Source organism: Melospiza georgiana, chromosome 7 (assembly GCF_028018845.1).
Source record: "Melospiza georgiana isolate bMelGeo1 chromosome 7, bMelGeo1.pri, whole genome shotgun sequence".
NCBI classification, from domain to species: domain Eukaryota; kingdom Metazoa; phylum Chordata; class Aves; order Passeriformes; family Passerellidae; genus Melospiza; species Melospiza georgiana.
The window spans coordinates 13,826,938-13,851,462 of NC_080436.1; the positions used below are offsets into that span (position 1 = coordinate 13,826,938).

At 40.0% G+C, this 24,525-nt stretch overlaps 1 protein-coding gene across 1 annotated transcript in view; it reads right to left on the minus strand.

Moving 5' to 3' along the window:
* Window positions 1-24,525, minus strand: part of SATB2 (SATB homeobox 2) — a 128,632-nt gene that overhangs the window by 85,294 nt on the left and 18,813 nt on the right. Inside the window, exon 3 of the mRNA XM_058028384.1 lies at window positions 22,690-22,866. Coding sequence (XP_057884367.1) covers window positions 22,690-22,866 — 177 coding nt within the window. The remainder of the gene's footprint in view (window positions 1-22,689; window positions 22,867-24,525) is intronic.

The following is a 24,525-nucleotide window of genomic DNA, read 5'->3' on the forward strand; positions in this document are numbered from 1 at the left end:
CTGCTGGTCAGTGCCTGCTCACCCATCCACCCAGGGCCACATCACTGTCACCTTCCTCTTCCCACCCACGCCTCGCTGCTCCCGTCTCTGAACGACAGCCAGCACCTTCCAGCTCTACAGGAATAAATCTCTAGACCACAAACCCCAATATCCCTTCCTCCTACCCCCAAGGACACAAGTTACACTCTGTTTGGCTTGAGTCATGACTTTTCTTCCCATCTTCTTCCCATGCCTTTTACTCAAATTTATAAACAGAGGAAGAGAGCACTAGAGGTGCCATAAGAAGATCAGCCAGGGATGCCTGCTCCACAAGAGCCATGTCCAAGGGTGCCTGCTCAGCCCATCCAGAGTGGGGCAGCCCAGAAAACACCAAGGTGCAGTTCCCAGGGCAGGGAAAGCTGCAGTGGCAGATGAGGAAGGAGCAGGGCAGGCAGGCATGGTGATGGCTGCCAGTCAGTTCACACCTCGGCATTAGCCCTCTTCACTGCGCACATATGGGCTGCACAGCCAACGGGCCAGCTGCACACACCCTCCCTCACTGCAGCCAAGGACAGGAAAACATTCCATTTTTCCACTAAAATGACCCACCTTACTGCCACAACAACTCATTTTTGATATATTCTCTTTGGATCTGCTGTCATGTACGCATTATTATCAGATATTCAATGGAATAAGTATTTCCAAATAGCAGGTGTGATATATTTTAAGTGAATGCAAATATCATGTGCATAGCCACAGTAAAGGGAGAGAACACAGCAGCCACTTCAAATCCTGCTTCCTTTACTGATTTTCACAGTAGAAGTATTTGTAGGGAGATGATACAATATAACACAAAGTGAATCAACGTTAAAAGGAAAAAAAACAACAACTTACTTCAGGAACTAACACTTTTTCCCCTTCCTGCACATAAAGATATGTGTTGTTGTGTTAACTCTGGACACTACAAATTTGATATGTGTGTTGTAAAATTAGACACAAGTACACAGCCTGTTGTTATAACTCAGAAATAAAGCACATAAGAAGTAAAAAAAAAAAATAAATTGAAAAGCAAACAAGTTTTTTCAGCTGTTTATCCAGGAAATGCCAGAAAATTCTTTGTATTTCATCTTGGGGTATGGACATTCTCTGACAATATTTATATGAGAAGCTTTCAAGCTATACAGAGTTGGTTAAGTCATTATTCCTATTGCACAAAATTATGTTCAATCCTTTTTTTTGCCAAGCCACCACCAAAAGATGACATTATTTCAGAATATTCCCTGTATAATGCAGAGCAGCAGATTGTGAAAAGTAACAGATATCTTGCTTTGGTGGATAAAAATCAGGGGAGAAAAAGAGAGAGAATCAGTTCATAAAACCACAACTTGCGTAACTGGTTTGCTTAAATGAAAAACAAATCAACTGATCATTTCCTGGCAGATGAAGCATTACATTCAAACAGAATTTAAGAATTTTAATCTTTAATTATTTAGCCATATTCTTACTCTCTCTCACGCTATTCCCTTTTTATTTAAAAATTTGTTTTTAAGCAGATAAATTTTGAAGGTGGAACTCTGCCTCAAACTACACAAAGTTTGAAAAGGAAAACACCAAAACCAAATCATCTCGAAACAACATATTTTTTAAACTTATGTCCGTGCCTCCTCTGCTGTTTAACTTTCTCTCTTGGCAAAAATATTCTAAGAATTTTAAAAGACTACTAATATATTTGTTTAATCCCCCAGTCCCAGCCCTCCAGAGACAGCTTTGAGGTGGATTTGTTAATAAATTGTTAATACTTTGTTAATAAGCAGTGGCACAGCCTTGGCGGGGGAGTTTCCCAGGTGAGAGCTGAGCCCTCATGGATCCAAGTTCATCACTCGCCACGTTGCTAATGAGACAAGTGCAGCCCAACACGAGGTTAATTGTCAGAAGCAATAATCTAAATTAAACTGGCCAACGTTCAAGTAAAAGGTACCATTTAAAATATCCTTTTCCAATGAAAGCAATCTCAAGAGTTTATTTGCCTACTCAATATAGAATTCCAGGTTTTAAAAAAACCCTTCTTCTTCCCCTCTAAGGAACCAAAGTAATTATTTTTAATACAGTGACATATGTTAGACAAAAGTATTAAGGAGGGGGCTTCATTCCACTCCAAGTCTCAATGGAATTTTCCCTTATGTGATCACACATCTGAGCTCAGATTTTACCCTAACCAATGAAGATTTTTTGTTAAACAATTGCTATTAGCTGATGAGAAATCTTCTCACAAATAATCCTGAAACATGGAAGATCTAGTGTGATGTTCCCAGCACTGAGAAATATAATTAAAACAACATGGGGAATTAAAAAAAAAAAAGTGAGAGTTAACAAAAACATTTGAGAAACAGCTCAAGTCAAGTCCAAGCTCACTTGGTTTTGGCTGGGACTGCGGGCTCACAACAGCTTCAACCTGCCAAAACAAATACAGCCACCCGTTTGTTGCCGGTGCTTTCACCCAGGGAGGGACCTGCTCCTTTGCTTTCCCCTGCTACAATAATGACATGTCTGCTAGGATTTAACTGGGGTCCATATCCCTGCTTACCTCTGACACAAGTATTATTCTGTTAATTGTGAGAAGGAAAGGACTTAGTGCCACCTCGGACTGACATAATAGCCAGTATCTTCCAGATAATTATTATGTGCTGTAATTAAAATAATGCACATCATTCAGGCAAAAAGTTTAAAAATACCTTGGGAGGAAGTAGCTGGGGATATAATTCCACACAGGGAATCTGTTTAATTGTGGTTGCAACCGTAGAGGAAATATACAGCATTTAAGATAACGATTATTCATTTACAATGCAGACACAGTATAAAAACACATCTAATAAACATGCATATTGTGGTTGTAGCCACAACATTTTATGCATATTTTTACCAGTAAGGAATGACTGAAACACATATTAAAAAGTAGTTCTCAATTAACCATTTTTGTATTTTTTTAATTATTTAGTTGTCATTTTTAAGAAAAGTTAAGTGGATACAAAACTCCTTTTCAAAGCACACAGCCACCTACAACTAATCTCTGCACTAGTGACCATTAGAATATCCAGGTTTTCAGAACTCCTTAATTTTATCCTTGAAAATGAGATCATTTTAAGGTAGGTAACACAGTGAAAAATCTCTCCATTGAATAACAACAAATGCAACAAGGAAGAAAAATGCCTCATAAAATACTAGGAAAGACAGTGGATTCAAGGAAGTAATATTAAAAAAAAACTGGTTCAGCTTTTAATGATATTGCACAAGTGCCTTTCTTTTTCTAACACAAAGTTGAACTCTTGAATCACTACAGATGCCTTAGTCTAAGAGGTAGCTGGCAAACACAATGGCATGAAAAGCATCTTGCATTAGACACGGCCAGTTCCAGATTAAGATGCTGACATGAACTAGTTAGAAACATTTTTACATTCCTCTTTTTTTTAATTCCCATTTGGGAACCTGCTGGTCCCTCTTCCAAACTTATAAAATTCAATCCACAACACAGAAGCTTTGTCACATTCCATTCTTTGGATTCATTGGCCAGTCTACTGCCTACTCAGGAACCAAAGGGACCAAGGGGACCAGGCATTCCAAGGGGAATGTACAAAATGACACTCTCAGGGTAATAAAATGAACTCTGGAAGTTTGTCAGCAGCAGGTATTTACCTCTGTTAACCAGCAGAACCACCTACAGCAAGCTGTGCTAGTAGTACAGCTAAAGATGACGTTTTGAAGACAAATAGGCAGTGGCAAAACTTAGAAGATTCTAGAGTTCCTGAACTTTGATGTAGGTACTAATCCTAGGCTACTGCCAGTGCTCTTCCTGCCTGATTCTTAAGTGCACACAAAAGCAAACAGCAGATGGTCAATTCATAAGGCTGGCAATACTGGCATCATCAACGCAGAGCCACTGGCCTGTGCCCACATTCAGCCAAGCAGAGGCTGATTGACCAACTGAGATCAACAGAGCGAAGACCAGAGATGCTTGGAGAACACCTACAGAAAGGATTTCACTCACCAGGGCACCCTGAGTGAGGTTCCTCATGGTCCAAGGTAAGGCATCTACAAAAAACATTGTTCATTTCTTTTTCTGTATAGTGGTTTGTTTCTTTCTCCTTTTCAATCTGAATCTCCTATGTCAGATGTGGGAAACAAGCATTTTCATCTTCATTTCTCCCCAAATACTATCAAGGGACAGTAACACAGACCCACTTAAAAATGTAAGGAAACACTTTAGTGAGTAACTCCTTATAGAGATATAAGGAGACAAAACTGTTTTGTTTTCAGTATTTAAAGGGGAAAAAAAAAAGTCCAAGCAGCTTTTTGAATTACACTAAAAAGACACTAGGCAGCATCCATTTTATCAGTTCTGTTTCTGACATTTATTCTTCATCATTTCCTTGCTGATTTGAAGAAGGGCACAACTGCAGTAAGGTCAGACCTGTTAAGTACTCAGGACATGGGGGGCTGAATAAGACAAGCAACAAAAAAAGCCTTGGTTTTTTCCTTTTTCTCTCAAATGAAGTAAATGTACCATAGAAGTCTCCTTCTTGCCTGACACTTTGCACCTCCAGCAGCCAAAGAGCAAAAGGCACATTAGACACTGTAGGACTTCTATCTGGAAGAAACACAACATTTCCTGTCCAAATCCAAACACAATGATCTCAAACCAGCAAACTATCCAGCAGCTGTGTAGGCCAGATTGGTGAGGTTATAGTAAGCTATTTCTGTCAGTTTAAAGCCCAAACTGCAAATGCTTAGTCTTCTTACAGATTTAACAACTCAATCACACTGGATGATGACCACCTTTGCAAGGCTAAGCTACTATTTATCATTAGTTAGAATTAAATAAAAGCACAAAGACAGATTTTGAAAACCTAGAGCACATTCAAAAAATTACACTCTGCTCCAAGACCTAACACAGTAATAGACTCTCACAGGAATAGCTATTTCGCTGGCAAGATAGTGCAATAGTGCAATTACTGCCATTTAATTAATTTATATTCTCAAAATCTGTCTTCTTAAAATTTCTGAGTATTTCACTTTAACATCAAGACAGGATTTTCTGCCCTGGTTTGCCATAGCAACCCTTGCAACAAATGGCAGTTGTCTATAAAAAGGGGGGACTCTTTGAATATGCATGCATGGTTTAGTATGGTTTGTTTTAAAGCAGGTCAGAGCACAATGGACCTTTTCTACCATGTGGGATTGAACACCAACAAATCTCACTTCAAGGGCTGCCACGTTCCCTTGCAAAATGAAATGACACTGCTGCTAAGTCTGGATGTAATTACAGATATGAAAGGATGGCTATGAAAGTTGCTTGTATCTTCCTCTCCCTTCTCTACTCTAGATGTATTTGCCATACAGCTGTTAACATCCTGAACAAGTAACATGCAGCAGACTTAACATTTCCTTTCATTTTAAGTATTAGTATACAGTGGTGGCTATTAAAGCACATTTACCACTAAAGAATGAGACCTTTGTCTGTCTACTGCAAGCAGAGCTCTGCCCTGCCTGTCTGTGCAGCCCAGGGCAAAAGCTATACCAGGAAGCCTTGACCTCCAGCCCAACAAGGACACTCAGTAGGGCTAAGGGTAATCCCAACTCCTCTTTGCTCATTCAGCTTCTCAAGCTGTTTGAAGTAATCATTACCAACACAGCTACATTTTGCGGTCATATTATAAAATGAATCATTGTTCAACAGTCCAAGATTGCTAAACTTGTTTTATGTGTGGTTTAGAGTAGAGTCACTGGTAGCTCAGGCCCCTCAGAGCTGTACTCCCCCAGCCCAGTCACAGCAGGGAAAGCACTCGTCTTTGGCGCTACCCCAAACATAGGATGGTGTAAGCGAGCAGCATTTGGCCTCCAGTGCTCCTTCTCACCAGTTCCTCACAAGATAGCCAAGATTTTTTCCAGCTGCTTCCATATGAAGAGCCTTCACCTCGAAGAATCTCTTTTCTACAGTTTTAACACAACAACTTCTGGGAATTAAAATATCTACCACTCTTTTTGAGGTACTCTGATTATACCCTCCAAAACATTATTTCTCAGTACATGTTCCTACAGGCACAACTTCTGTTTTAGGAGAGCCTGTGGAATATTTGATGTTGGGATTTAGTAGGAGTGAATGAATGCTCCATTATTCACCCTGGTGGTACAGCAGTGGTTGCTCTGAAGTTTTACAATGCAGCGTATTGCTGTAATGACATCATATGACATCATAAATCTCCCACAATTTCTAAAGCTTCTGATGACTGTTTATCCATAAGCACCTTGTTAATAATTTTTTTTTAGAAAAGAGTTAATCAAATAAAAATCTCTTGCATTTTTATATTATTTAGAAGTCTAAAGACAAGTACTAACCACCTTGGGCTTTAAAACTCTTTTACCTTAAGCTTCATAGAAAAGAAGGCACCATCTTGTTTTATAGATGCAGTCAGACAAGGTACCCTGCTTTCCACCCTACGTAAAAACCTCACAAAATGTATGAATCTGAATTTGAATTAATATTTCTAAAAAGTTCTCTGGAAACAAAAAGTTACTGTATTTCTCCTTGTTTCAACCAAAAATAGCCCAAATTAACAACTATTTTCCCCTTCTTTTAAAACCTTCCTACATACACATACATATTAGTCAAGTTAAAGACCAACTTCTTAGTCCTTGCCAGAACAGTGGATATCTGCTATCCCTACCTTCAGTCAAACGCAGACATACACACACAACTAAAGCAACACTTTACCCTACTTGAAGGCTCTTAACCCCAAGTTTCATGTGTCTCCCTACCCTCTGCAGCTTTCTCCTTCCTCCAATCTTAAAGAAAGTACTTGAAACTAAGTAAAATCTTACATATATTAAGACACACATGGCTCCTCACTTTCAGTCTTGGAGTTCCCACACTTCTGGCCTCTGAGGACATAGGTTGTCTTCCTCCATGACTCTGAAGTGGTAAGAGCATTCCTACAGGCAATCCCTATTTTGTTATCCCAGTCTTAGTCACTGTGTCTCAGATATTCACATAAGCAAGCAAAAACCCAAACTTTGATGATAGATTAGAAATAACAATCAAATTACTCCGAACATAATTAAACAGAAAGTATCCTGCAAAAGGATGGCTTTCATGGAAGGAAAAATGTTCTGTAGTAAAATGGCTTTGGCCTATATCTCCTGTAGCTAAATAACTCACTCAAGAATAGCTGTATTGTGTTTGGCTTTCCATATTAGGATCCAGATGAAAACTTACATGGATGGAACACCTCAAATAAGCTCTTCGTAAACAATCGAGTATAGGATCAGTAACCACTTACTTTATATATATAAAATTATGTCAACCTGGGCTGCCTATGATCCCAATCCACCTCACAACACATTATTTACTTCTTCATATAAAACAAGTTTGAAATACAACTGGAAACACAAATCACGTTTCAACCTCCACCCTCCACTGCATCAGTGGAAACCAAAAACTCCACTGACTTCAGAAGCATTTGACTTTATTTACAGTTCTGTAACTCAAAACATGGCTTAATTTTCTGGTAAAGGATCCCTTATTGAAGCTACAGCATTAACAACTATGAACTAACAGCAATGTGTGAGCTGATTTCGGACCCTACATCACAGCATTGGATGCCTATTTAAGTTTTCTATTTCACTTAGTTTTCACGCCAAGTCAAAACTTTCTAGTTTAATTTTTGGTCTTATTACAATAGTAGCAGAACCCTGATTTCAGCTTCCACCATTTTGAGGAGTATTTTCTTCTGACATAGGCACTTCATGCTTATGTTTTAAGAGGCCAGGACATTATGTTTTTAAGAGGTCAGGACATTATCTCTACTACTACCAGCTTTTTCACTCCTGTTCTTAACTCTTCCTACTAAGGATGCAAGGCTCCAAATGACATTGTCAGCCTGGACTCCTCTTCGCTGAAAAAGTCATGTTTGTGATGAGCAGTTCCTGCTTTGGCATTGCTGGTCCTTTCCCATCTGCCCTCACAGTACATCTGTTGGAAAGCACTGCTTTTCCATAACTTTCCCTAAACTCTGTTAGCTCCCTAAGTCACCTCCAGTTTCTGTCAATCCCTGTGCTGTTCTCCCAGAACATCTGTAAGATGCTAAATGGTATGTATAGTTTTATGGAAATATCTAATCTGCTATTTTTGAAAGTTCAAATTGCTTTGCTGCCAATAGTTAGAAATACGATAATAAGGTATTACTTAGTACTGAAATCCTCTTTTTTTTTCCGGGAAGAACTAGAAAATGTATGAACTGTCCTACAATACTCAGTGGTTTGCTGAGCATAACTATGGTCCAGCCACATGCCATAGTGTATATATAGCCTTACAAGTTTATAACATACTGAGGTTTCTGCTTAATTTAAATCTGCTACTGAATTCTAATATCCATTTCTCTTGTTTCCCCATCTCCACACATCCCCCACCAGCACTCAGTGCCAAAGGCTGAGAAATAACAAAAGGGCCACAGGAGGCCCCAGGCATGCTTGAAACCAACCAAGCCCCATGTAGGATCACACTGTCACATGCCTGCACGCCCGCAAAGAAATGTGCTTCAGAGAGCAAGACTGCATCCCAAAGTTACCAACCAGCTTCTTTTTGTTCCCAGCAAATTAAAATGCTTGGATTCTTTTCTCTTCCATGTTCTCATGCCAAGGACAGGATCATGCTAACAAGCTTCTGATGGAATCCTCTAAGAATTTTTTTTTATCTTTACAAATTAAATTTTTACAGAGAAGATGAAGCTCCCCTCATCAAAAGCCCCAGAAGTATGGGAAACAAAATGTCAAGAATTAACAATGCCAAAGATTACACTCCCACACGGGGTTAATTTTTTTTTCCAAACAGAAATCTGTCCCACCCATCAGATGAGCTACTATAGTTCTATTAGCGTTCTGGCACCTCCTTCTGTACAAACATAGCCCTTTTCTATAAAACATGTTATATAAAAGACTTAATCTATCAAGCACAGAAGTAAGGGGTGGTTTTTTTTGTTTCCAGACGTGAACTGATCAGTTCTCCTATAAAACAGTGTCTTCTTCCCCCCAAATACTACGTCATACAACTAGCTGGATGTAAAAAGACATTCAGTAGGTGTTTGAGATAGGAGAAACCAGGACCTCCAGGGAAACCAGCCTCCCTTTATACAGAGAAATTCCTACGACACAAGGCCTGACTCAATGGGCCCATGCTCCATGACAAAATTAGAACATATTCCATCTTTCTCCCTGTTAAGTGACAAACTGCACCTCCCAACTGTTCTGGGAAAATAACTGCAGGTTTTGTAAAAGATAAATGCTATGCCAATATAAGAAGTTATTTTGTCATAAACCAATTAAGTTTTGTATCTAAAAATATGTGGACAAGGGGCTGCCTATCTACTACAGGATACACCATGCCACGGTGACATTGCTGCAATTGCACACTGAGATACACATCCTGCCATACTGCACATACAAGGGCTTTAATAGTCCTAAATACAGTTCAATTAACAGCAGCTTGCATCCATATCCAGTTCCTGGATACGTGACCAGATAAAATCTAGAGAAAATGCTAAGCACTCAAAGGAAAACAAAGTACACGCTGTCTATTAATTGCACTGGAGTTAACACTGCCATCATGTAATCCTTGGTGAAAACATGACTTTTTTAATGTATTTTTTTAATTTCTTGTGAGCTATTAAAAGACATTCTATTTAAACAGCATTGCACAATTTCCAGACAACTGAATCTGTGAAAAAAGCCTTATGGCTTTGTGTCAGGTCTTGCCATATTATTATGGTGCAAAGGTTACATAAATTTATCTCCTTCTAATTCTGGATTTTTTTAAAATATGAAGACACTGGAGGCTTTTTTTTTTCCCCATCTGCAGCTAAGATTTCTCCATCTCCTTCACATTTACATGCAAAATGTGAGTTTGTGCACAAGAGACCCAGATAAAAAAAGATAAGGATTCAGGAGAAGCCTTGAAGATGTACGATGGCAATTTTGTTCTGTAGCAGCCCCTCCTTCCACAATGTATTGTGGAAGGGCACAATACATTGTGCCCTGGGGCATCACAGAGCCATGCCAGTGCTACAGCTGTACCTGCAACTGCACCCCAACTTTGGACAGCAAGGAGAAGAGTGGGACAGAGATTTGCTCAGTGACCTAGCGCTGGTGCTTACTACACCACCAAAAATCACACTGCTGTCCCTCACAAAGTCATGATATTGCTATTACACAGAGTGTAGAAAAACCTCTCTGTCTCTCTTCTTTTTTGCTTTCTCTCTCCCTACTTTCCTGTACCAATACACACTCGAAACTGTGTAGCATACGAAGTTCTTGCAAAATAAAGTTTTAATACAGAGCTACAGAAAGCTAAGGGGGAAAAAAAATCTCATGTTTGTATGATTACAAAAGTGTTCCTTAACCTTGTTATTGAAACTACTTTGGATTATCAGGCGTAATTTTTTTTTTAAAGGGCAATCTACATTTCACCATAAATGCTGAATTTTTTGTCTCATACCACTCAAAAGAGACTACAGAAGCTCTCTAGCTAAATTTATTACATTTCTTTCCTACTCACCTTTATGAAGTGACATACTACTCTTTTGTCCCCCTTCCAGAAAACTCACAAATCCATCAATATATTGGGATTTAGACAATTTGGCATTGATCTTTTAGCGTCTAGGAATAATAGCTTGACAGAAGCAGCTCTGTATTAGTAAACTTCATAACAAAAGTACTTCTGGATAAATAAATAAAAGAACATCTCATTGTGCAATTTCAAACTAATCCTTGTGATAAATTTATTAATTCAACCCTCCAAATATCAGTGTAATATTAATTTGTTCCTTGCACTAAATAATTATTAGGGTTTAATCTAAGCTAGTTAAACAGATGTTCAGTAACATTCAAACAGCCTTGGCACCAACACTGACATAGGGCAGTACAAAATAGTAAATGTACTATAAAATATTTTAAACTTTCAATGCCAGAACACAATTCTATAAGAAGCTACAAAAGACAAATCTTTAATAAATACCAGTTTCTACTGAATTCTGCCACAATGTTAATATTCAGTTCTCAGATTACGATGTCACTTGGTATTGTTTGACACCCTGTTGTTTCCAAAGGACAACCTCCTGTGTTTTCAAGGCAGGAGGGCAGAGTTGCTCAGGATTCCACAAGTCCCCAGGAGGGAGGGACATCCTAACTGTGCAGCAGAATGGCAACCAATGGAGCCAGGACAGGACCTACATTTCCTTTTGCATCAGAAAAATGCCCCACATCCAGTAAACTGTTCTATACATCACGCCCAAGAGAAACCAGTCATGAAATCCTTCACCTGTGTGCTCCAGTCTACACTGCAGTATCTCTGGAAATCATTTTACACGCAGCAAGTCACGTTCTTGCTGAGCTAAAGCACACTTTTGGAATCAACAGGTCTTTCCTCTGGGAACAAAAGAAAAGTTGTATGTTTGATCCAAGAAGCAGATCCCACTTTTATAAATGCACATAAAATGTATTTCCCTTGGAACAGATTTATCTCATTCTGCATAGGATTTTATTTTATGGGTGGGCCTGGGTTTTGTTGATTTGGGTTTCTTCATGGCAATTAGTTGAAAAACACCATAAGATGCATTGCTAGAATGACTGCTCAACAAATAGCACTTTGCATCTTATTGTAAAATATTCATACACTCAGCCCAAACAAATGTTGTCTGTAATAAAAATACTGCCATATATCTTCATTTGTACTAGAACAAATCCATTTTATTTGTTCATTCTGTGTTTTAGTGTCATAGGTCTCTTAGAAAATATAATTTATAATTCCTTATGCAATTAGATATGAAATTAAGTTGTCTTACTCTGCAGAAGAATTTGTAATGAAGAGACCAGGTTCAACCAGTTCCACAGAAAATATTTTGATAGCATCAAAAAAGAAAGCATTAAGATCTTTAGTGTTTTAACAAATTAACACATGCCTTTTGGGTAAATTACTGTACATGCTGTTAATCTTTTAATTAGGTTCTCAACTTCACATACACATTTATGGCAGGGAGGATTTTTAGAGATCAGAAATTGCAAATATATGGTGCTGCTCTGCTCTTTTAATAGATATATCAAAAGAAAAAAAAACAACCTCACCCCCTAAAAGAACCCTAGTAGGTGTAGTCTTTTATTTGAAAGCATCACAATAAAATATTAATAATACTCTATTAATAATCACTAACAAAATACCACTCTTCATTTCATTATTCAAACAAATACAGCTTTCACACTGAGAAAAGCAAGACTCGTTCTCCATAGTTATGCCACAGAAAAGGAAACTTTTATGTTTGTAATGCATGTAGCTTTTAGACACATCATCAACGCTTAAAACTATGTAATTGATCTTATCTATATACATGGATATATAAATTCATGTATATAATCCATAAATAGTGATGTTTGAAGCATATTCTGTGGTAGCATTTCACGAAATGCCAATTTTCTCATGCTGACTGCCACATAATACTGCCTAAGCATCTCCTTCCAGGATCTTGCAAAAATACAGTATTCTCTGTAGCTCATTATTTGATAGATTTTTTTCTTCAAGCATTTGGTCCATCTCAGTTTCAACACAAGATAAACACATTTTTCCCCCACAGATTATTTCATAGATTCTATAGCTGGTACCGAAGAAAAACATACTCAGAAAGGCAGACAAATTGCCATCAGTTAACAATCCCTATGCCAAGGGACATTTTTAGCATGGTGTTGTCTCTGTAAAAGTAGGAATTATCTACTAGCTATACCACATAATGATTTTTGTTAGAAAAAGGAAAAAGGCCAAAATGTGGCTAAGCAGTAAATATATTATAAAAATAAAGTATGAAAGCAATTTAGATGCGAATCCTGACTGGCACATGCATCCTCCTCCTAGCTTGTTTGAATTTAACTCTTTGTTGGTAACTTGGAAACAGCCAGGTGAAGACAAAGGTGCTATGCACACAAAACAGTATGGGAAGTAAAAACAGAATAAAATACAGACCCCAGATCCCAGGGCTATTCTAGCTTTCTTGACAGTTACTTCATTCTAGAAGAATTATTTTTCATTTGGAATAAGGTTGAAAGTAAAATTGCCCATAAATACACAGTGAAAAATGCCCCAACCTCATCTCATCCAACCTCATGCAATGCCTTTTTTTTTTAATCACACCTGTATAAACATATATTATTTTAAATTGTCTGGATAAATCAAAGGTATTTACTGGCCAAAAGATAGAGTATGAGCAATCCTCCATAAGCCCTCCACCAGTAAAGGAAGAGACATGTAGCCTGAACAATCAGGTAGCTCAGTGGATGGGAGGAGGGTACACACACCCACTTCTCCCAGACATAGCTTGAATTTGAACCTTCACCAGTACTCTCTGAGTGGGTTTCCAGTGAGCAGGATAGTAGGTAAAAGGAGGTCACTAATAGCATTGTCTTCTGCTCATCCTTTTGCATTCCATTCCATTAAATGCAGCCATTTAATCTGCTGCAGACCCCTGATGACAAACAATGCAGGAGGGCAGATTGCCCTTGTAAAATTCAACCGGTATGAAAGGACCCAAATGTCAAACACAGCAGCTGATTGACAGCTTCATTTATATTCCAGCAAGGACCAGGAGGATTAAAGCCAGGTCCTCTCCACAATGCTCATGTACAGCAGTGAGAAATTGTCTGAACTGACCCTTTGCTGTCACTGCCAGGAGGATCTCTCCTGAAGAGACAGGAGACACTGAGCAGGGGGTCAGGGTGCTGGCCTCTCTTTTGCCATTTGAAACCATCTGTTTAGCCTCCTCAGATTTTCTACACCTACTTTGTTAGGTTTTCAGTTTAAAACCAAAATGGCTTTCATACTTAGTTTGTCTACATGTTTAAAGGGGACTGAGAAGTATTGCTTTACACCACAAGCTTCCCTGGAGCCAAGCAGCTTTGCTCTCCACATGCCCAAACCAATTCCCCCAAACACGAGCAGCAAGATTCAGAATGGGGCACTGATGATAAATGTGTCAGACCAGACACCAGCCAGCAGAAAGAGCTCTGCTTTCTCTCCAGCAGTACAGCCATCACAAATGCTGCACAGGGAACCTGCACCCAAGGCAAACCAGGAACTCTGAAAGGTGGGATTTACTTCTAAATAAGCAGAAGCTGATCTGGGGGATGCGCCCTACCTCTGTTAGGTTAAAGAAAGAAGCAGCTGGGGGTGGGCTCGGTTTTGTGTGCCTGTGGGGAAGGCAGATGGGGCAGGGCAGTCTGCATCAGGAACAAAAAATCAAGCTCTTCATGCCACTGGGTTAAACGGCTGCTTTCCTTATCTAGAGGAGGGAATGGAAAAAAAATTCAGCAGATAAGAATATTCTTAAAAATCTAAAAAAGAAAAGAGAAAAAACAAGGAAGGAAGGGAAAAAAAAAGAGCTATTCTAACATGTTAACCAGCACCAAGCTTTGCTCATCCTACTGAATGTTTAAATATTTAGCTTGTTAGCTAGCAGACTGTTAACTGCACCTCATTTTCCTTTTCGGGACAGGGGAAGACCTAGCCTAACCTAATTTATTCCCACTTTTAAATAAAGCACTGCTTCATTTTCAGCTTCATGAAGAAGAAAAAAAAAAAAGAGACAACAAAATTTTATTTTTAATTGAAACTAATCAAGACCATTTCTCAGTTTTAGTCAAAACCAGTAGTATTTCTCAGACTAGAAGAGGATGGGTTTAGCTGAGAGGCTGGGAAGGGAAACAGGACGAATCTAAATTTATTATATACTGGTCTAAGTTTTAAATCAAGTACACACAGACCTTTCAGAGTGAACTTGATTTTCTTTTCACCTCAAACTACTGTAATGGTTGCTGTTGCACAAAAAAGCCTGTGGCTCCACTTCCCCAGCACTTCTTCACTGGTTTATAAAACTGACAGAGTACAGGCAAATCTTTCCCTGAAGAGTACAAAGCTTCAATAAACCTCTGTCCTGCAGTGTTACCTTTTTGCACGCAGCCTGCAACATAAAGTGAATGGAAAGCATTAAAGAACGTGGCCCTCACTGAACTAAAGCACTGATGCAGCCCGAGCAATATGGCTCAGAAACAAAGGAGACAAGAACAAAAGGTTTAATGATTTCTTCCCAGAGCATAGCCCAAGTTTGATCCATTCTCACCATGGAACAAACAAATGACACACACACCACTGCAACAGGTTCACTGGAACCGGCAGAGCTGCCACCAAAACGTGATGTGCTCCAAAGCACTCAACGCTGAAGTCCCTTTGCAGGTATGTGGGATCTCACAAAAAGAGGGATGAAAGAGTCTCACTGGAACACCCAAAGCCCATTGTGTCCCCTCTGCTCCCTCCTTTCCCCCTGCCCCCTCTCCTGCTTACGAGCCTGCTGTGCTCAGTCACAGACCGCAAATGAGACGGAAAGCAGCGTCACAAGTGCTGAGCTGTTCAGGGCTACCTTTACTTACCCTCCTTTAAGCTGTTCAAACACTAATAAATTACCCATTTACTTATACTACCCAGATGTTTGCCATCTAGAAAAATAGATTATTATTTGTAGAAGGTTTTGTTCCATCACAAGAATCCTGTAAATAATATATTGGGATCAGAATGCCTGATCAACATGCTAACTTTTGTATGCCAGTTTGGGGAGGGGTGGCAGGAAGAAAAGGAAAGACAGATACTTCCTGACCACTAGTCAGAAGTTAAGAACTTCCACATAGAGCTTATCAAAAACTCAGATATTCACTGGAAATCATGCTGCTGGGATAATGATGTTGTTTTAAATAACAGCAGAAATGGAGAATAAGGATGACAAGTAATCTGATATTAATTCATTAATTTAATTCTGAGCTTTTGCTTCCACATATATTACACTTTTATATAAATATATATTTGTATGCATGTATATGTATAAAATGTGTGTGTACTAAATTATAAATATACCATATAAGCGTTTTTATATATAAACCAAAGTAAAACTTAAAATACATTCCATTTATGTATCTATAAATATGACATTCTAACATTTCTTTATATGTCACATTTTCCATAAAAAATGCAACACTAATTTTAGCAAAGCCTACAAATACAAGGAGCCTCAATCTTTGTTGCTTCTGTTATTTTTTACATAAGATTTCTTAAGAGTTCTGAAGAACTCTCAAAGAGAATTCTAGGGCTTTAATTGAAATGGCATGAGATGCTGAATCATTAACAACAGTGTCTTTCAACCCCTGTGTCCATTATGCACAGAAATGCCTATCAAAACCCACAAAGAACGAAGACATTTTCAATATTCTCATTAAAATGCGACTTTGTCTCATAGTTCCAACTAATTGAATTTCACTTACAGTTGTCATGAAGTTTTGTAGGGTAGACAAAACAGTGATTTGCTGGTAAATGATGTATATAGGGAGAGAAATAAATATTTGAGAAGTTCTTAGCCCTCTTTTTTCAAACATCAGGGAGAAAGACAAAGAATACAACTCAAGCAATGAACAGTTCAAGAAGGAGCAGCTTTTACAAAGAAAACTTTGATCTGGATGGCTGAGTATCACTGCAAGAAATCCAGTCTGCTTAGCAATCTCAGACAAGTTGTCATGGAATTGCACAGCAGTTTACTGCAAGATGTCAGTACGAGCTGCATCCCTCACACATACTACTGCTAAATTATTTGATTTGGGCCTTTTATAATGCCACTGCAAAACTGGAGAGAAGAAGAGTTTACCCATTATAAATATCCGCAGTAGAGGCAAGGGGGACAAAGGGGATTACTAAAGGTAAGGAGCTGTTAATTAGAGATGGTGTAAAACGGAACTGATTAAAAGAGGTGTGAAGAGGGTCGGGTGGGTTTCTTTCATTTCTTTTGGGGTGGTTTGTTTTAAATTTTGGTTTAGCAGGGTGAGAATAAGCCGTGCCAAAAGAGTTTGAGCTTAGAGAAATACAGCAGCTTTCGACAGACTGACAACTCAGTTACGTGAGACCAACATGCTGTCTCTATTAAAATGAAAAAGTAAAAAGTGGCACTAAGGAGTGACAGTCAGGAAGTTACCCAATGTTATCTGACTGATCACTGTATCATCTTGTTATTTAAGGTATTATATCACCAATGTCACTCCGATTTGTTAAACTCTTCTCATTAGAAAATCTTTGATCACATGAATAGGGAACCATGACTCAGACATGAGTGACAGTGGACTGAGGGGTCAGAAGATCCCAGATTACAGCAGCCTTGTAATTTATTGCACATTACTCACACAAGAAACCTGAACTCAGGTTTCCTCTCATTTTTTCCTGTACTGCTACCTTGCACTTGTGTAGGATATAGCTTATCTGGTCTTCCCAGCTACAGCAAACTTGGCTGTATTCATCAAGCACAGTTCAGCAGGGTTTCACCACACTTTTACCGTACCTTTCTTGATACAGAAATATAAAACCAGCTTGTGCGTGTGTGTTCAATACAGTCCCCAGCTGGTATGTTCTCCCTTTACCTGACATTCAGTTGGAAGCTATTGTGGTTCTGGAGACAGCACAGATGGGAATATTTCACAGGATCTTTCCCTACTAATCATCTGCTCAGGTCCTTCCAATTGCCTCAGAGCCCTACCCTCTTGTACCAGCTTAGGCAAATCCATTCTCTCATCGGTATTTACACCCTTCAAATATTTGTACACATGGTTATAATCCCATAAGGGGCAAGATGGTCATGCTGCTCTCACAAAGGCTAATCTGAGAGAAGGAGCACAGCACTCTGGCTGCCACATTCTTAGACACAGCAGCCTGGGGCTTGGAATGATCGGCTGAACAACACCGCGTCACACAGATCTGGTCTGTGCTTTGAAGTAATACTGAAAAGCAGGCCACAAGTGCAAGGGGCCTCCAATTAACAGCAGCGAGCAGGGCTGAGCACACACATTTAAACCCTTGAAGGAAACGAACACACTTGCAGCCTGGGTTATTTCCTGCCCCAGCTATGTGCACTAACAATCCAGAAGAGAGTTCTCAATGTGTCTGTGCCTTGGTTTCCTTCCTACAGAGTCAGGAGAGCCACCTTTCTCTCCTACTGCAGCTGACTGTAAAGATAGCTCCCTCAGTGCTCCAGAACACAGTTCTCTGTAGAAGCACCAAAGCCAAGCTGACCTTGTGGCTGCAAGCAATATCAGAGCTTCACAGCCAGGCAGCTGGAGTAGGTCCTCAGGTACCTCTGGATGTCAGCTACTCTGGCCAGGCACTGATTGGCCCAAAAGAATTCTCCTCCTTTGCACTCCAGTGATGCAAGGCTGACAGGGATGAAATGTCTGATCTCTGCTCACTAAGCGACAACCCCCAGAGAGCATCACTCACCTCTGAGTCCAGCTATTGCAATTCCACATGGCACAACAAGATACTTAAAACCTTCTTCCTGCCTTGTTCTTGTGCTACACCTTCCCCACCAACCACTGCTAGCCTCTCCTTCCAGCCTTTCACTCCAACCACCCACACACAGCTCTATACAAGCACAAATCTTCCTCCCTCTCCAGTCTACAGACAGCACTAGAAGAAACTGGGCACAAGAGAGGTCTCTGAGGCATAAATGCAAGGCACTGCCTCTTGCAATGGCCCTGCTCAAGGTAATGCATTGCTTAAGAACCAGAGCTTGACAATCTCTATAGTGACAGGGATGGGAAGGATCTCTTGCCCTGTGATAACTTCCCTCCGTTGTTTTCTCACTCCTCTTCCTCTTCAACTTGACATCTGAGCATGATTTCACTCTTCTTCACCCCTTTCCTTGCCATGGCCACACACAGCAGGTAACCCAGTCAACCATTCTGCCAGTGCCTGGCTAAAGCTGCCCCCAGAGAGCAGCCAGGGCAGGCACTCCACACTGCCCTGCCAACACACCCAGCTCCAGTACCTGAGAAGAGAAGGCAAACTCCATTTCAATGGCCCAGTCAGCTCTGCTAACTTCTGCCAACAATGCACATCAGTTCCCTGTACACACTCACAAAAGCTAACAAGGAACTGGTCAAAAGAAAAAAATGTGCATCCACAGGAAATCACACTATTTTCTTTTTCACACGGATTCTAAGAAAGTAAATGCTAAAAGCATCAAACTAACACTGTTCTTCTTCCACCCCACAGAGGAGGGAATCAGCTTTCACAGCAGGTCCCAAAGCCACAGGAGAGCATGCAGGGTACACCAGATTGCAGCTACTTTCATACTTTGGCCTCAGCACTCAGCGCTGTATATTCTACGTACCTCCTACCAGCTCCCTTCTCTTGCACAGCCCCGTTAGAATACCTCACCCACAAGAAAAAAAATTCATCAGGGCACGTAAACTTTATTAAACTACACATAGAAGAGGTGTCCCTTTAAAAAAGCACGACTCTTTTCCTCTCTAAAAGGCACATGTAGCAGGTTCCCTACTGTCAGGTGTAGACTCAAGTGATGAAAGAAAAATACATAAATGTTTATTAAACCTTTGTTGCCATTTACACCACCAACTTTCACACCCCAGTGCCAAGCTGTTAACGAATTCCCATGCTGTTCCAGAAGACATTTCACAGCTCCTGTCAGAAAAGGGAAGTTTCACAAGGGCAGCACTCGCTGGAAAAGTCTCTGCTCCCACCACCATCAACAAAAAATCACAACCAGCTGTTTGTGGAATAAATGTGTTCTGCCCAAACTGTGTGGGGATAAAGAGCTTCTTCCAGGGAGGCATGGGACCACCTTCATGTATACCTCCTGATGTATTTTTGTTCCAACACTGTTTGTGCTAAGACTTACCAATTTACTGAGCAGCCAGGAATAAAACTGATCCATAATAAGCCAAGTGACCACAAGCCAGTACAGGAGGCTCAGGCCAGGTGACCACTGTGTGCGTGTTACAGCTCAAATGTTTGGACACAGCATCACTCCTGGGGGAGCTCTGCAGCTCCAGGCTGCAGCCCAACAGCAGGGCCCCTCAGGGAGGCACATACCAGCTGGGTATACCTCGCTGGGTAGAGCAAGGCCGGGCCCTGCACACAAGGCACACACCAACTCCAGCCTCAGCAGCTCTGCAGGGCTGCCATGGGGAACTGCAGCAAAGGCAGAGTGAAATCCTACAGCAATTCTCTGCCACAGCTCTACTTTCCCCTCCAACCAGCTCTTCAATCTCCCACAGAAGACCCTGTTCTAAAAGAACGGGCAAAGGCAAGATGCTTCTTGCAGGATGAAGTGAAATTGCTTTATTTCGGTCCCATGACACTGAGGGGAATAGCACTTTCCCAACTCAAAAGGTGACAATTGTTACATGCCAAGTTACAGCTTAGACAGCTTTCACAATACCAAAGCTTGGACAAACTCATTTACTTTGTCCTGGAGGACATGGGGACACCTACTCATGTCACTGTTTTGCAGAGCATGATGCCCAGAGCATTTTGAAAAATGCACCTGAGGACCTTCAACCTCTCATGCAGATCCTGTAATTCAGTTGATCATAAAAAAGAACTAAGTGACCGTTTATGAATGTTTTGCTAATGGAAATCAATTCCAAGCACTAGAACAGAAGCAGACTTGTCCTACAACCATAATGGATGAAGTAAATAGCTTTATTTTTCCCACCTTTTTAATATCAGAAAGTTGTGTTCCCAAACAGATTGTTATAATAGCAATTTACTAGCACGCTTCTGTCAACTCTAGGTAACGAATTAGGGCCCTACATTCTATAAATTTTCACATTAAACAAAACAACCTCAGAAATCTATTGGCTGTCCCCACCTGTACCTCACCCCTCAGCTTACAGACAGCTAGCACAGAGCCAAGATACTGCAGGACATGCTGCATACTTCAGCTTCATACCTTAAGATCAGCATGGCCTGCAGTATTTGTCGAAGATGTCTAAAAGATATTGATGGACTGGTCCTTCAGTGTGAAGGTAAATAACCTGACCAAGAGATTTGTTAGCTGATGGATGTTTAAGGTATTTTTCTATTATTCTCAATATTACACCATGAGATGTTAGAGGAATGTAATAGCTGCCTTAAAGATGAAAATACCTTAGTCTTTTCTTTTAGACTAATTGCAAAAATTAGAGATTCAACTTCTATTTTCTAGTGGAGTTACTGGAGCAGCACATCAAGTGACAGATCAGTATCTGAACCTGCTCACTGTTAAAGCTCAAAAACGCAGTGGCCATTTCCTCCCTGCACAGTGACTAATTTCCTTCATGAGTCAATCTGTCTCCTTCCCTCTATTCCCACAACAGAGCAGTGCCACAAAAGCAAGGTTCCCCCAAGTGAGATGCTCAGCCTCTGTGGGTCACTGCACTGGATGACATGCCCCCTTGGAGCAGGTTTTCTGCAAAGCCCATTCCCCTTTGCAAGTGCCAAGAATCAAATCTTGGCCACCTAATGCAGCATGTTCCACATGTTAGCTCGCAACATGATGAGCAACTGTGTTAACTGAGATGGATAGTGCTGTCAAACAGAAAGCTGGCTCACCAGGATGGAAACAGTGGGATATGCTGACCTTCTACATTCAGGAAAAAAGAGTCCCTAAGATGACACAAAGCATTTTGTATTGAAAACCAAAACAACTACGTTCTTGCAGGGCTTTTACTACCATATTGTGTAAATAAACACATGTACATAAACTCTGCCTCTATGAAGAATCTGAGCCTCTCTCACAGAGCAGTCTGACAAAGGAAATGAATCATTATCGCCCTGCTTGGACAGAAGTTTGCACAAGGAGCCCATGCGATTAACCACTGCCTGGAACTCCTGGATTCAACACCACCACTGCTCCTTCTGTTCCCACGTTCAAATGCCTAACTATAGAAAGCAACTCAAATCAACAGACAAAATTCAAATCCTCAGGCAAATTGCTTTTAAACTACTCTAAATGTGCACAGGTTTTATTTGTGATATGGAGAGAAAAACTTACAGGCTTCTCATCCAAAAGAATAAGCACTGAAATAACTTGTTTTAGTATTAAAAATCCTCTTCAAATTTGAAGTTCATTCTGGAAAGATTTTTCCCAACCTACCACCTCCTGCCCATCTCCCTCAACATTATGATTTTAGGTTTGGGTTTTTTTAGGCTTATATTTTGGGCAGAGAGAGGGAAGCTTTGTTTATTTTAAGATTTTGCTGCTAACAGAGAATAATCTGAATGGAAGGGACTATAGTGCTTTACAAAGGGTTTTGCAGCAATATAGTAGGTAAGTGAAAACAAAAATCAGCCTGCACACTTAGTCCTACAACTATTTGCCATAAAGACAGCACGCATATATATGAAACCATTATCTACAATGCGTAATTTAAAAAATTAAAGACTACAATATGCTGTTCAAAACTGTCCTGATACAAAGAGGAATACTGGATACCATCTGGCTGTACACCTAAAGGTTGTATCTTCTGCGCTGACTTCCTCGAAGCAGCAACCTGCCTCGTGGTGCAGAACAAGCGTGCCATGAATATCCTGACTGATCATTATCAAGATTTCACACTTCAGCAAGATCTAGCTAATGCTTTCTAGACAGGCTAAAAACATAGGGCTTGTTATACACCTAGTTTAGGATTAAGCAATTAACACAACTGATATAAACACTTCCAAGTTTTGCTACCAATTTTTTTACTTTTTCCTTACATCAAACAACCCCAGGTGCTGTCTTCTGCAGTGCAGAGAAGTGGGAAAAAACTATTGAATACCTTGTGCCTGAGCTGCAGAACTGTGGGAATACCCCAGAGCCAGGAGCGCTGTCTCCACCAGCTGGCTAAAGAGCACATCTTTGCGAACCAGAACGAACTCAGCATGCTCTTCTCGATTATCGTATTCAAGAGAGGCGTCTGACTGCTCCACCACACAAAAGACTGGAATCATCAAACCTACATGGAAAAAAACACCAAAAAAAAAAACCAACAAAGCATCAATAAGAGGAACATGAACTGTGTCATACATGTCTAATTAAAGTCGTAAATTAACACACCTCCTAGAAGACTCATCGTAAATGGAAATCTGCCTTTCTTCCTTGTGGGATAACTTTTGTTTGCTTTCCAAGGAAAATACTAAAGTCTCATCACTTGACTCATTTAAAAACCACACTAAAAGCTCTAGAGAATACAGCTCAGGAACAGAATCATAGCCAGCACAAAGATGAACAAGACTTCCTAGTAAGACTTTTTCAACATTGCAGAAGTCTGCTACCGTTTCATAAATGTACCTATTTCTTTCAAGTCATTTCTCCATATTCAACCACATGAAAGCCTGACCCACAAATGCCATTTCTGCTTCTCTCTACACAGTGAATGTATGGAGAAACTAGCAGAGGGTGGTCCCCTTGAGGGACCCTGGGATAGCTGAGCATTTTCAGACCATGGTACATTCTCACTGTACAAGGAAAATACTTTTGAATTGATTTTGTTGAAAATTATAATCTTGTGTTGGCAGCTGATGGTCACTCAGACCCAGAGAGACCCACAGCTGCCTTTCCAATGCATCCATGAGGAGTGTGAGAACAACTCTTTTGGAAATAGAATCAAGGATGAGGAGGAACCACAGAAGTGAAAAACTCAGGGGGTGGTCTGGATTCAATTTTGTTGTGTTTTATTGCAAATCTATTTTTGTGGTTACAGGATCAAGTTATCTATGGCATTAGATAAATTGTGAGGTATGAACTTTAAGGGATTCAATACTGAAGGCAGTATAGAAACGGGCCAATTTGCAGGAAACAGCCCCACAGTGCATTCCCAGAAGGAAGAGGGAACAGACTGAAAACCTTCAGCACTGCACAGCCATTTCCACCATCTGCTACAGGCCAGTCTACCTCCAGTCACAGACATTTTTTTAACTGGTTACGTATTACTTGTTAGTCCCTAGATAAGCAAGAAAATATTGGTGCAGAGAAAAATCTCAGCCTGAAGCAGTTTTCCAAATATGCCATCTAAGGCTCATTGTCACCAGCAAGTTCACCTCTAAATCCAGTTCTTCAGAATGAAATATAATCATTTCCAGTAGACATTAAATACAAAAAATATCTGAGTGTATTTGTGAATTTTGGACACAAATCACTGTATTCCTGGACCAGACACTTCTTTAAGGGAAAAAGAAGAAAAAGCCACATTTCAGTTTTCCTTCACAAAGTCTATTAAATATTTTTGAGCTACGGTCACTAGCTTCAAAACCTAATATCTACAAACCAATAGCTATGTATCCCTTCAGAGGAGTCACTCTGCCCTGGAATAAATACATCATATTAGTATCTGCTAAGGAACTTAAATACTCCTTGTCTTGAATTTTGAGAAAGTAGATCTACTTTAAAATATATTTTAGATACACAATTCTCAGTTAGTGACTTATCTAGCACAGAGTGGCTCTCAATTTGACATCCTAACGGCAGAAGCTACACACTGCAATATCCACTTGACGTGTTTCAGCTCTTTGTTTTAAAACAAATCTCAAAGTAACATGAAAGAAGGTTACAGCATCACATTGATACCGCTCCCTCTTCACTGCTTGATTCTGGGTTAAATTGATGCATTTTGCAA